Genomic DNA, 13,671 nt, shown 5'->3' with positions numbered 1-13,671 from the left:
AGTAAACAGACTTAGTGGGGAGTGGGACAATAAGATGTGCCAGGAGTGACTGGGACACTGCAATAAGGATTTCAGTAACTTGGTAAATTTCCCCTTTTAGGGAAAGCAGAGGCTTTGCAATTAACTGAGTTAACTAACCAACAGTTAACTGAGATTTGCATTGCCAGATATGATTGCTACTGTGAATTAATTAAGGAATGATGGAATCCATCTTTTCTCTTCCCCATTGCTATGACCTCAGTAGCAAAACTGTGACTTCACTTCCAGAAGTAGACTATCAGGAAAGTGGCCAGATACAAACAGTGAGAATGATCAACCTTCTAAAAGTATACATGTGGGGAAAGGTTGAACAGAGTAGGACTGCTTAGTCTAGAAAAGACTGAACTGAAGGAAGTTATGCTAATCTCTTTCAATACTGAAAAGATTAATCAGAAAAATAATGTATTGTTAGTCATAGGTAATTTGGCTGTTAAAAAAAGTGGATTTGAGTTACAGTAGAAGAGTTTTAATATGAACATGCAGGAAAATTTTAACGATGAGGATAATTAAGCATTGGGTTGCACTGCCTGGAAGGCTGGGCAATCTTCATCACCATGGGTTGTTTGGAGCACGTGAGCTGTGCAGATTGATTTTGATGTAACTCATTCAGATGCAGGGTCAGAGGACTACTCCAGAGATCTCAGTCAGACATGATTTCTTAAGGTTTCTAGATTTTGCTTGTTTAGTTTGATTTTCTAGTAATCCCCTCAAAGGCAGATTTCTTGTATGCTTTCAGCAAATACTGGGAAAGACAAACAACTGGACTTAACACATTAGGTTTCTCAATTGAATGCAAGACTATATATTTAGCAAGAACACTGGAAGAATGCTGAAACAGATTTATTAGCTTATAAACTTAGTTACTTGTTTAAGATTCCCTATTGCTTCTATCCCTCAGGTTGTATATTCCATTAGTAGATAAGGACAGATTTTCTGTGAATTCACAAAGTGCTTTCCATCCACACATAAGACTCCAGACTGGTCTTGTTTTTTAATGTAAGAATACATAGCATTTCCCAAATTAATTAATTATCTAATTAATTTTTTATGTCTATGTGGAAAAGCTTCCTATTGTGACAGGTGTGATCTCTTTTACCCTACCATATCTCAGCAAAGCATTTTTCCTGTATTGAAAAGCAACACAGAAACCCTATCCTTAAAAATATTTAAAATGCATTATTAAGTATTGTTCTTACAAATATAAAAAATAGGCATACTTTAAAACCGTAAAGACAGTCTAAAGACATTTAGCTCTTATGAGAATGCACTGTGATGGTTCTATTTGTCTGATCCACTTACGATCTGTTTTTTTTAATTTGTGTTCAAAACATGTAGTACCTGAAATCTGCCATATTGTGCTACAGAAGAGGGCAGCTAAAGTGTTCTCAAGAGACTATTTAGCCCTTACATAAAGATAGTATCTTGTGACTCCAAGGATGAAGACTTTACAGCCTCTGAAGACATTCTGTTCCATTTTTTAACTACCCTTATGACTCTGAAGTATCTTATAAATACCCAGTTAGTCTCATTGCTGTAATTTAAGCCCTTTACGTATCTTGTTCACTGTTCATTGAGCACATCCTCATCTTTTTATGTATTTGAAGATGGTTGTTTTATCCCCTAGACTGAATAATTTCTCCAGACTGTACAACCTGAAGTTATTCAGTTTAGTTCTTCAGATTGTGTTTTATAGAAACATATGTGATCTTTGCTGATTTCCTCTGGACTTCACATTTGATTTTAATTCAGACTGAACCACAATGATCCAACCTTCATAAAGCACTCTGTCTGATCTCACTAGCAGAGAGTGTAGGAGAAACTTCATTGAATGTACTCACTGGTGGAGAGTAAATACGGAAGATTATTTTATCTCTCTGTGCCTTTCAGGATGGCATATGGCATTTTTTTGGTAATATTTAATATTGATTCAACATGTGATCTACCTCATAGCTCTGAAATCTCAATTTATGAAGTGCTGCCATCTCTCTGTACTTCCTATCTTGTAAAGCTTTACCTTGTTAAACTGCTTGCTTTTTTTTTTTCAGATCCTTTTCACTTAGGCAGTATTATGTGGATTAAGTATTCTGACCTTCAGTGTAGCTCCAACCTTGTTCTATCCAGTGTTACTACTCAAATTTAGTCACTGTATATTCTGTTTTATCATCCAAACTTTATTAAATGCTTTTTACAAGTATTGAATAAAAGTAGACTGAGAACAAGCCCTTTCCAGGCCCCACGTTATACCATCCCTTCCATTCTGACAGCAAATCAATGACATGTTTTATCTTCCCAGAGTTTTCTGATATAATTCACACTCAGCCCTTCGGGGCTAGGTCTGTTTCAATAGGTTGCTTATGACTGAGAGTGTAATTTGAGATGGTGTCAAAAATCTTTCTAATGTTAAGATAAATGACAACTACCCGCTTGTCTCTCATCCACGATGCCTGTTATCTTCCCACAGAAGGAAATGTGACAGCTTATTGTTGACAGATCCCTGTTGGCTATTATTTGTCTTGTTTATTTGTTTTATCTGTTTTCAAAATGTGTTTGTTTATTTCTTTTGGGATTTATCTGGGAATTCAAGTTAAACCAATAATTCAGTTAATTTGATAAGTCCTTGACTTGTTGTCCCCTTTTCACAGCATAAGCACTATATTTGTGGATACCCCATCCCTGGAGATGCTCAAGGCCGGGTTGGATGGAGCCCTGGGCAGCCTGAGCTGGTGGGTGGCAGCCCTGCCTGCACCAGAGGTCTGGAACTGAGTGGGCTTTTCGATTACTTGCAACCAAAGCCATTCAATGATTCCATGGTTTACAATTTGGAAGTTTTCCATACTTTCCCATAGAGTCTAAGTTGTTTTCCAACTCCTCAGTTAGTTATTTGCGTATCATAGAATAAATCTCAATATGCTTAGTTTTTATGGAAGTCCCTGACTTCCTGAAGTGCTCTTACTTAGAATGTTTATCATTCTTTCCTTAGCAACAAGGATTATTTCTTTCCTCCTCACCCTTAGTAAACGCACTGGGTAGTGTTTTCTCTAGCTTAAATGTCTTCTGCATTGACCTGATTTTTTCTGAAATAGAGTTAATTTTCCTCCTAATAGCTTTTCTGGTCATCAGTTTGAGATTTAGGATGAGAATAATGTTGATAACACATTGATGTTTTAGTTGTTGCAAAGCAGTGCTAAAAGTCAAGGATGTTTCAGCTTCTAATGCTGCCCTGCCAGTAAGGGGGCAGAGAGCAGGGAGGGGACAGAACCAGAAAATCTGACCCAAACAGGACATCCCACATCATGTGATGTCATATTGAACAATAAAACTTGAGGAGTTGGTTGGGAGAGCTAATGCTGCTTGGAGTCTGGCTGGGGCATCAGTTGACATGTGGTGAGTAATTGCATTGTGTGTCACTTTTTTTGTACACCTTTTTGTCATTATTATTCTTTTTCTTTTCCATCCTATTAAACTATCTTTATCTCAACCCATGTGATCTACGTTTTTAAATTCTCTCCCTCCATCTCACTGGGGCAGGATTGAGCAAATAGCTGCATGGTGCTGAGCTGCCTGCCAGTTTAAACCACAACACACATGCTTGTTTTTTGCCTGCCAGATCACTAAGTCTCTCTGCAGAATTTTCAATTCAGTTATTGACACTTCATTCTTAGCTTCAGCAGAGGCTTGGCAGAGAGCTCTCCTCCTGCTGCTGAAAATCTTAGTATAAATCACAGTCTGTTGCCATTTCTGAAATAGCTCAGACTTTCAGACTTTCTACATGTGATTTTGTTACCTGGATGGAGCTATGTTTGAAAGCTCTCTGTGATTTCCTTTTTTTATGTAGTGCTGAAAATCTAAAATGAGTAGAATGGAAAGATCTGACTGTTCCCTAAATGGAGCTGACAAAGGTGGCACGAGCTATTATAGTGCAAGCTACCTTAGAGGAATGTCAAAATCTACATCTCAGTGTTTAGGACTTTGCAGTGCTTCAGGGTAGAAGATACTGCACGCATTAGCAGCTATTTTCCTTTAAAAAGGTTAGACAAATAAATCAGGAATGGTTTAGTGATACTTCTCTTGAAGTGGGGAAATAAATTTGAACCCCACCTTTCAATCGGACTTGTCTGTTCCTGTCACAGTGAATCGTGTCACAGTTCTGCTGAGGAGAGTGCACCTTTGATCAAAATTTCAAGTGCTTCACTTTGCTGAAATGCTTTTTGGAGATTGAGGACCATAAAATCACGTGACCTTCCAGCTCTGTTTCCTGTTATTCTTTGGGTGGTCAACTTTGTGCTTTCTGTCTTGCTGACACTCGTGCTTGAATGGAAATATTTGAAATAAATAAATAAATAAATAAATAAATAAATAAATAAATAAATAAATAAATAATGTTTGGCTAATTTATAGTTTAGAAGAAAGAAATAAGTAATATTAAACATTTATGTCCTTGCTGCCATAACTTCACTGAAATTATTGGACTGGTCTAAATCTGAGTTCTAATGCAGGACATAGTATCTATCAAGAAGTCCATCATGAAAGTGTTCAGGAACAGAATTCCCCCAGTGACTAAAAATATTTATGGTGACTCTTTTTTTCATTAGAGTAAAGGGGTCTTTCAGTGAATTAGCCAGCAACTAAAGATGAAAGCCATTTACATTCAGATGGTATTTGTGATTAACCCCTTCTTTCTCTTAACTCTGAGGAGTGGAAATGGCGGTGAATCCAAGCAACACTGAGAATGAAAGGTATCTACAAATTGATGGGAATATACTCTGAAGCACTGGATTGGACAGATCTGACTCAAAACAGTAACTTAGGCAACTTTAATTAAGAGCAATAGGTTTGATAAGGAGAAAGTTTGTTGTGGATATTAAAAGCTTTATCAATAAATGCAACTACTCCATTAAACTAATGATAGCATGGATCTCGTGCAGAGCTAAAAATAATCCCTGGACACATTGGGAATGATGTTAAGGAAATCTTCACCAGGGCTGAACTCCTTTTATTTTCTCAAAGTGCTACATTTTTGAAGTATGTTACAGGCTGTTTCTGCTTGATCTACAAGAAAAAGAATATTTCCCAACCTTGAGGTTCAAACAGACTTAATACTAGTAAAATCTTATCACTTGACAGAAAAAGGATGAAGGTGAAGATTGAGGGTTTCCTTTCAAAGTAGCATTTTTCCTTTAAAAAAAAAAAATCTGATGATAACGGTTATAGGTTTGTTTCTTTGTTGTTTTTGTTTGTTTTATTTTAATTTGAGAGTTTTAAAACATACTTTATTTATAGGTAGATATGGCTCGATCTGCTTTTAGTAGAATATAATGACTTCAGTCCCCATGTGTGCATCGTAACTTACATAGGAACAGGGCACCAAAATGCTCATTAAAATCTCCCCAAGTCCATTCAAGTCCATGTAAAGGCAGTGAGGCTTTCTGAGTAATGATATTCAATAGAAGCTGTCTATTTGAAGATTATCTGCATAAAGAATAACTTTAGAAACCTGATTTACAATCTGATCCCTTCATAATAATGATATATTTTTGAAATACATACAAGTCCTTGTAAATTACTTTCAAAAAATCTCAAGTCTGCTGATATCATCTTGAATAGGATATTTCTATGACATAAAACTATTAAGGAAATGACCGGGAGGGGGGAGAGGATATGGTCTTGTTTGGAAATAAAGAGCCTATCTCCAGAGGCAGTTGCTTTAATAGTAATTAATATTCATGTTTCCAAAAGAAAAAAATATATTGCTTGTACTGAATAGAAGTGCCTACAAGGTTGCAATAAATTTCCATCTAATATTTGAAATGAGCAGTAACAGTAGCTGTTTACATGATGACCAGCTAATTGCTACAGTTTGTGCCAGTCTACTTCCCAAGACACCTGAGAATAAAAAGTGATTTTCCTTGCATTGTGTGCTCAATAAAAAATCTGGCATCTAGCAAATCAAAGAGAATACATTCCAGCTTCTACTTTTACATTAGCAGTCTATTAGAATAGTAGAATAGCTTGGGTTGGAAGGGATCTTAGAGATCAACTGGTTCCAACCCTCTGCCATGGGCAGGGTTGTCCACATCATTTAGTGTCAGTACTTCTGGAGCCCACAAGTGCCAGCCAAATCAGAGTTAGAGAAAAGTAGTCTTTAACATAAACAGATCCTGAACTGTGTGCAAAGACCAGCATTTTAAGGCTTGGGTTTGAAGTCTGTAAAACACTACTCTGTAGACTGTGATACAGTAGTGTGATAATTCTTTGTTTATGATTTTCACATTATCCTCTCCCATGTAAATACTGTATGATTCAACTAGCAAGGCTGTTTTCTTAAAGTTGCAGCACACTGAGTGTGCTATCAGTGGAACATACTTCCATTGATAAAGCAAGACTGATATTTAACTTTTTCTGTTTATGATCACAAGAAATTTGATAGCTTTTTGCACTATTTTCTCTTTGTACATATCATCTCCTTTATTTACATATTTGTTTGCTTTGCCTCAGCTGAGACTTAGTTGTCAGTGCCGACAGAACATTAAAAATACGTTCTCTTACATAGAGACTGTGGCTATGGGAAGCTGGAAATGAGAAGAAAGATACTGACATGCTGAGGAAGCAGAACAGTTACAATGTTTCTTGTATGAATTCTTTGAAATAGATTGCCCACTTTTAAAAGAAAAAAAGAGTTTTAATTATGCATTCTGATATAACTACTTGCCAAGCAAAAGCCCTTCTAGACCCGAGAGATGGAGATAAGTTTAGGCTGTGGCATCACTGAGATTCAGAAAATAAAATATCTCTACTTAAAGATTTTACCATATTTTAAACTTACTTACGTTCCTCCACTGCTCTTGTCTGCATGACAGCTTCCCTCCAGACTGAGGGAAAGGTGAGCAAAGCTGAGGTTCAAGCAGATTAAATAACTTGCCCAAGGTCACCAAGAAAGTCAGATTGTAACAGAGCTATATATACTCTAAGCAAATCATAGAATCGTGGAATCACTGTGGTTAGAAAAGACCTTAATGATCATCAAGTCCAACCACACCAAACCATACTACCCTAACAGCCTTCCACTAAATCATGCCCCTGAGCACCTCATCCAAACGGACTTCAAACACATTCAGGAATGGTAACCCTACCCCTAACCACCCTAACCCTGACCCTCAACCACCTCCCTGGGGAGTCCATTCCAGTGCTTAACAACTCTTTCTGTAAAGTTTTTCCTGATATTTAATTTAAACCTCCCCTGGTGCAACTTGAATGACATTAAAGACCAAATCTGTGCAACTATTCTGCAGCACTACTTTCAAATAATGTATATTTTACCTTCCCCCCTGGTCTTTTCCCCTCTTTGTATACACTCAGGCTTCTCAGACTCTTCTTCAGTCATGTCTGACATTTGTCTGCATTAGTTTTCAACTCATGTTTGGTAAAAACAAAGAAACAATCCCATGTTCTTTACAAATATTTAGGAATATCTGTGCCTCGAGTTCCAGAGAAAGATGTCTGTTTTTAGGAAAACATCTGTATGTGGTGAGCAATGTAAATAATTCTAAGAAATTACAGAAAATTTCTTGATCATAGTGATTTGAGACTGCAGTTGACAATCTGAATTCACTCTAGTTTATTTTGTAGTGTCTTCCTTTCAAGTATATTTTTTGCCCTTGACTTATTTCCATTCTGCACGTGCTTGCTTAAATGCTTGAAAGTTTAGTCTGTAAGAATGCCCAGCTATTCTCTAGAGGAATAAAATCTGTCTAGCAGACTGAATACAATGATCATTATATTTAGGCTCATAATGAATTCACTTTAGTTGAACCAGTTTTCAGTTTAATTTTGGTATGCGATGGTTCAGGTGACTTGATTGGACAAGGTACATTAGAGACTGGAACTTCTACTCTGAGAGTAGATGCATTAGACAATTCAAAAAGCTAAATATTTGACTAAATTGCCTTAACTCAGTCACTTGCTGTGCTCTTCTGATGAACCTTTTTGTCAGAAGGGAAATACTTCCAGAAACTTGAGTCAGACATAAGTCTAGCTCTTAGTAACAGCAGCAGGGAATGTTTCAAGCTTTTGTCATTTTTTGTAACTGAGAATCTGAATATGTTTTAAAAGACATATGAAGTTGTATGTGAGAGCCTTTATGCTTCTGAAGATCTTTGCTAAGTAGTCAAATAAGATGTTAGCTTGCTCCTATATTTCTTGCAGAATACACTGTTTATATTCCCCTGTCTGTATTTTGCATAATTCTATTCATTAGAATAACATTCGTAAACATGTATTTTTCATTTTTAGATACATTTCTAGCTCTGAGATAAGACTTCAAAAATGGAAATTCCTGCAATTGATAGTGCAACATAATCCAAAACATTAAAATACCATCCAGCTAAGTCCTCGATATAAATCCTCTGAAGTTTATCAAAGTGCTCTGTATTATTACCCCTTGGTGAATTATGCAATTGATAATTATTTCCATTATTGTAAAGAATGAAAAACAGAGTGTTCTTGTATGTTTAAATGGTTCAGAAATTGTATGTGACCTATTAACAGCATTTTGATCGGTCTCCTTCAGTTGCTTGGAGCATTGCTAGATGAATGAACTGCTCAATTGTTGGAGGAATATAGGTGCCAGGAATGTGAATGTGCTTTTTGTACAGTGGCATGTAAATCTCATCTTGTTTGATCCCATTTCTCGAATCATTAATTTTTAGCTTTGTTATTAGATATTAGAGAAAACTGTATTTGTAATGTTCAGGAAGAATAGAGGTGTTTACTCAATTTTGATATGAAATGGTATTTCCTCGGTGTTTTGATGGTTTAGTGAACTGTGAGCCTTAGTGCTGCAAATTAAAGCAAATTGCCCCTCCATCAGGCAGATATCTCACGTAAGGATGATTTTTATGTCTATTTAAATAGCAATGAAGCCATTCTCTTTCTGTATCGTGATGCATTTTGTAGAAATTGAATATGTGCCTTACAGACATGCTGTCACACTCTTTCAGATATTTTTATTGTAGTAAGTATTGGAATTGTTGAAAACAAAATCTGGTGACAGGGGAATGTGAAGCATTCCATGACAGCAGATCAGTCTATCAGACACTGCAAATTCAATGCAGCTACTAAAATGAAGTTGATAATAATCACTATTAAATTAATTGTATTAATGGTAATAAATACAGATCCAGCCAACCCAGCCCATCTGATCTAAAAAAATGTATTTTACACTGAATTTAGTCTTGTCATATGTCATACTGTAGTGAAAAGCAGCTAGCAGATGTCACATGACAATGAAAGTTACAAAAAAAAGTCTTCTATTATCCAAGTTTACCTAAGGCTACTTAAAGAACTGAGATTCACACAGCTCTAGCAGGGTCTTAGCAGTGTAAAGATTGCTAAAGACTGAGAAACTTTGATCAATAAGGGCTGAAGATCTGCATTACTTTCTCATATTTTGTTTTTATGTGAAAAAAACCCTTCTCTTATTCCATTTTTGTGTGTGTGGTCTTGTGTTCCTTGTCATTTTCATTTCCCCATGAGAATCCTGTTTAAAAATGTATGACTAAAGTTAAGCTATTCTGATGTTAGTTTTGCAGTATTTGAATTTATAAATCACTTTGGGGCAGGTTGTCCAAAGCATTTAGATGATAAAAACTGTATATGCAAAGAGAGTAGGATTTTCAACAAGAGATAAAGCATATAGGCTCCCATTTAAATTAATTAACTCAACTGAACAATTTCCCCGTGGCAATTTTGAAAATTCCACTGCTACGTGTTTCTGTCTATGTAAAAAAAATCTGGTTTTCGAAGGAGGCTAAGCATTCAGAAATTCCTTTTGAATTTGATGACAATTATAGGTATTCAGCAGTTCTGAAAAAATTATACAGTGTGCATGACTGTATGCTACAAAATGTCTCTGATGATCCTCCTCTTTCTTGTATATCAGTTCCTACTATCATATATTATCTAAATTTAATCTCAGATAAGATGTGGGTTCACTAGTGCTGTAACCTGTGGATCGAAAAATAATGACACAGGTGAATATTCTGCACAGATTCAAGAACTCAGGAAGGTGATACATACGTTTGATAACTGGAAAAACGAATAGAGCTTTAAGAGCTTTGTTGTAATAAAGTCTTTGAATGTTTTTCTTTATTAAATTCATATGGAAAAAAAAAAAATAGACCAAGAATACAGACAAGGAGTGCTGCATGTTATGGATATCTGGAAATTACTGGAATAATGCATGGCTTTTCAGTGAACTGGATTGCTTCTGGCTGAAATGAACAGAAGATACTCCCCAGAAGGACATCTCAGTCTTCTTTAATCATTACTCAGTTTAATCATTAATCAGTCCCAAAAATGTCCTTAAATGGACTCAGGGGTCTCACTGAGTTGCCCATGTGAGCATGTTCCTCTTCATTACCATGCAGTCACTTGTTTGCCCTTTTGCCTGTCAAATGGCAGCCAAGTCCTGCACTGTGCAGAAAAAGGGACAAAGGAGACAAAGAGCCAGTCTGCATCTCTTGTATTCAGCCTGTGTAGTTCAGTGACATGGTACTCAAAGGAAGGAAAAGAAGGACATGCTACATTGTGGTTTTCTCTCAAATGTGTTGAAAATGACTGGAAAAATAAACCTTTAAGGCCAAAATTATCCCTCTTGGAAAGCCGTCCCCATTCTGTCCTCCTCCAGAAGGAGCTGTAAACACTCCTGACACGTGAAGTGTTCTTATTGCTGTTTCACTTATAAATGAAACCTCTAAATTGAATGAAAGTGCTAAGTACTTAGTAGACAAGAAGAAAGTGAGTCCTTCATGTTTGAGTGCCTACTACCTAACAAAGGAATAAAAGATGGAGAATGGGAGCATGGCAGAGCAAATCTAGTGCCTATAAGAAATTATTTGCAAACCTCTCTGGATCACTCGGTGTGACCTCCTGCAGAACACACTGTTACTAAGGGTGGGCTAAGAGTTGCTGGGACTAACTTGAGTGATAATTTTAAGCCAGAGTGGGGAAAAAAAATTATGTGGGGATTATGCACGAAAATTAGACAAGAGCATGAAAAAAAAAAAGCACATTTATTTTGTTAATGCTCTGCTGTGAGAAATCTGGGACTTCCAAAGAAAAACTGTTCTGTGTGCATCTGCTTTATACTACAAAAAGAATCTTGGAATTTTTAAATCAGGAGAACTAAAGTGTAGTCATGACATCTTTTTCCATTATCATTCAGAAAGCAGCATATACTCATTTTTGTCTTCTGGAAATGAAAACAAAACTCCTTTGTGAATTTTCAAACTCAGGAAGTAAAAAAAGTGTGAAATACCAACTTTCTTGGAAGACATGGCATTACATTTCCTATATATTGATGTTTTTTTCTGACACTTTTTGTTCTGACAAAACTGATGCAAGGAGATTTCAGTCTTTTTCTTCATTGTGTCAAGAACTTACTTGAAACTCATGTAGCCTCATTTTGTAATTAAATGTTTGAGAACTAGTGGTACTTATATTTGAATATGATTAACTTTTAAAGCGCTGTGTACAGGGTTTTTTGCTTTTAAAGCAGCCATGAGTCAATAAATATCCTTACAGATGTCAATTTGGTCAGCAGTAAAGAGGTAAATAGAAACTAATGACACTCATCAAGCCAGTGGCATGAATGATTTATTGGACACAATCATTTAACACTTTCAAAAAGTCAATACATGGGGAAGAAATAGGTTTCTTATTATGGTAAACTGCATTTGAACTGTCAGCATGTAGTGATTTATGACGAACGTGTGGCCAGGATTAGGATATTATAAATGGGAGTAAATAGAAGGCTCATTAATTTTTTATACCCGCAGGTAGAAGACATGCAGTGGGCTAATAGAGAGCACACTCATCCGGCATCTGTCTGCAGCCTACCCTGTAAAGCTGGGGAAAGAAAGAAAACCGTGAAGGGGGTGCCCTGCTGCTGGCACTGTGAACGCTGCGAAGGGTACCACTACCAGGTGGATGAATTCAATTGTGAACTGTGCCCCATCAATAAGAGACCGAATGCCAACCGTACAGATTGCCAGCTTATCCCTATAATCAAACTGGAGTGGCATTCCCCATGGGCCATTGTGCCCGTCTTCATAGCTATCCTTGGGATAATTGCCACCACCTTTGTCATCGTGACGTTTGTCCGGTACAACGATACTCCGATTGTTAGGGCCTCTGGACGGGAGCTCAGTTATGTGCTCTTGACTGGGATTTTTCTCTGTTATTCCATTACTTTTTTAATGATTGCCACTCCTGATACAGTGATCTGCTCATTTCGGAGGATCTTCCTAGGACTCGGCATGTGTTTCAGCTACGCTGCCTTGCTTACCAAAACAAATAGAATTCACAGAATATTTGAACAGGGTAAGAAATCAGTCACAGCTCCCAAATTTATTAGTCCGGCTTCCCAGCTGGTGATCACTTTCAGTCTCATATCCTTGCAGCTTATTGGAGTCTTCATCTGGTTTGCTATTGATCCACCACACACCATAGTAGATTATGGAGAGCAGAGGACTCTTGAACCAGAAAATGCCAGGGGAGTTCTCAAATGTGACATTTCAGATCTGTCTCTCATTTGTTCCCTTGGATACAGTATTCTCTTGATGGTCACGTGTACTGTTTATGCTATTAAAACAAGAGGGGTTCCAGAGACCTTCAATGAAGCAAAACCCATTGGATTTACTATGTACACAACCTGCATAATTTGGTTAGCTTTTATTCCAATCTTTTTTGGTACGGCCCAGTCGGCAGAGAAGGTAAGTGGTGAATTTACAAATCAAATACTGTATTTTTTTTTTTTTTTTTTTTTGTCTTGCAATACTTGTAAAACTGCAACATTTTTGCTCTGAAGATTTAGTAATTCTCAGTCCTAATTATGAACAGAGTCTCAGGATTCATAGAAAATAAAGTATGTGATTCAAATGGTAGGTTTCCTGCATTTCAACACAACATACTGAATGTGGCTGTGGATAATAATGTTGGTATTTTCTTGCTATATCCTTACTTTAAATGACTGTTTCTCTTGATGCTCAGTTACTGCCCGTCTCTGATGCTCCAGCCTGTTACATGAAGCACTATAAATCTTTATAATCCACAGATCTGATAGCACCGACTATGTTTCAAAAGTCCGAGAAGATCAATGTACATTTGTCAAAAATAATAAAGAAGAATGCCTGGACAGAATGAAAACAATTACTATTCCCTCTGATTGACACATATAATTTAAATTAGATAGGAGGAGTGAATGAAGCATAGGTGAAATCACTTAAGGCACTTATTATTGTCTCAGAGGGAAAACTTTTTCCTGATGTTTTAATGAGAAGTTCAACATTGCACGCTTGGTTATATGTTATTCCTTTTTCAGTTGGCACAGTTCTTTCCTGGTATCAGTCATGCTGAGACCATACAAATCATATCATTTAACTCTCCCTCTCTCTGTTCTAATGGGAAGACAGGGATAAATATCTATTGTGTGAGTTTTAGTCATCTGATAGTGATGAAGAGAATGAGTTAGGCAGGAAAGAGCAATAATAGCAACATCCTTCAAAACTGCAAATCTGTAAGATTTGGAAAAATCATAAAATAAGAAAATAAAGTCTTTACTCCTTTACACAAATT

General features: G+C 36.6%; 1 protein-coding gene across 2 annotated transcripts in view; it reads left to right on the top strand.

Moving 5' to 3' along the window:
* GRM8 (glutamate metabotropic receptor 8) overlaps nt 1–13,671 on the top strand; it is a 332,666-nt gene that overhangs the window by 281,501 nt on the left and 37,494 nt on the right. For both annotated transcript variants that reach the window (XM_052667763.1, XM_052667764.1), the window contains exon 9: nt 11,874–12,809. In XM_052667763.1, coding sequence (XP_052523723.1) covers nt 11,874–12,809 — 936 coding nt within the window. The remainder of the gene's footprint in view (nt 1–11,873; nt 12,810–13,671) is intronic.

The sequence above is a fragment of the Tympanuchus pallidicinctus genome, unplaced genomic scaffold (genome assembly GCF_026119805.1).
Source record: "Tympanuchus pallidicinctus isolate F22 unplaced genomic scaffold, pur_lepc_1.0 scaffold8, whole genome shotgun sequence".
Taxonomy (NCBI): domain Eukaryota; kingdom Metazoa; phylum Chordata; class Aves; order Galliformes; family Phasianidae; genus Tympanuchus; species Tympanuchus pallidicinctus.
This window is presented reverse-complemented; position numbering and strand designations above follow the sequence as displayed.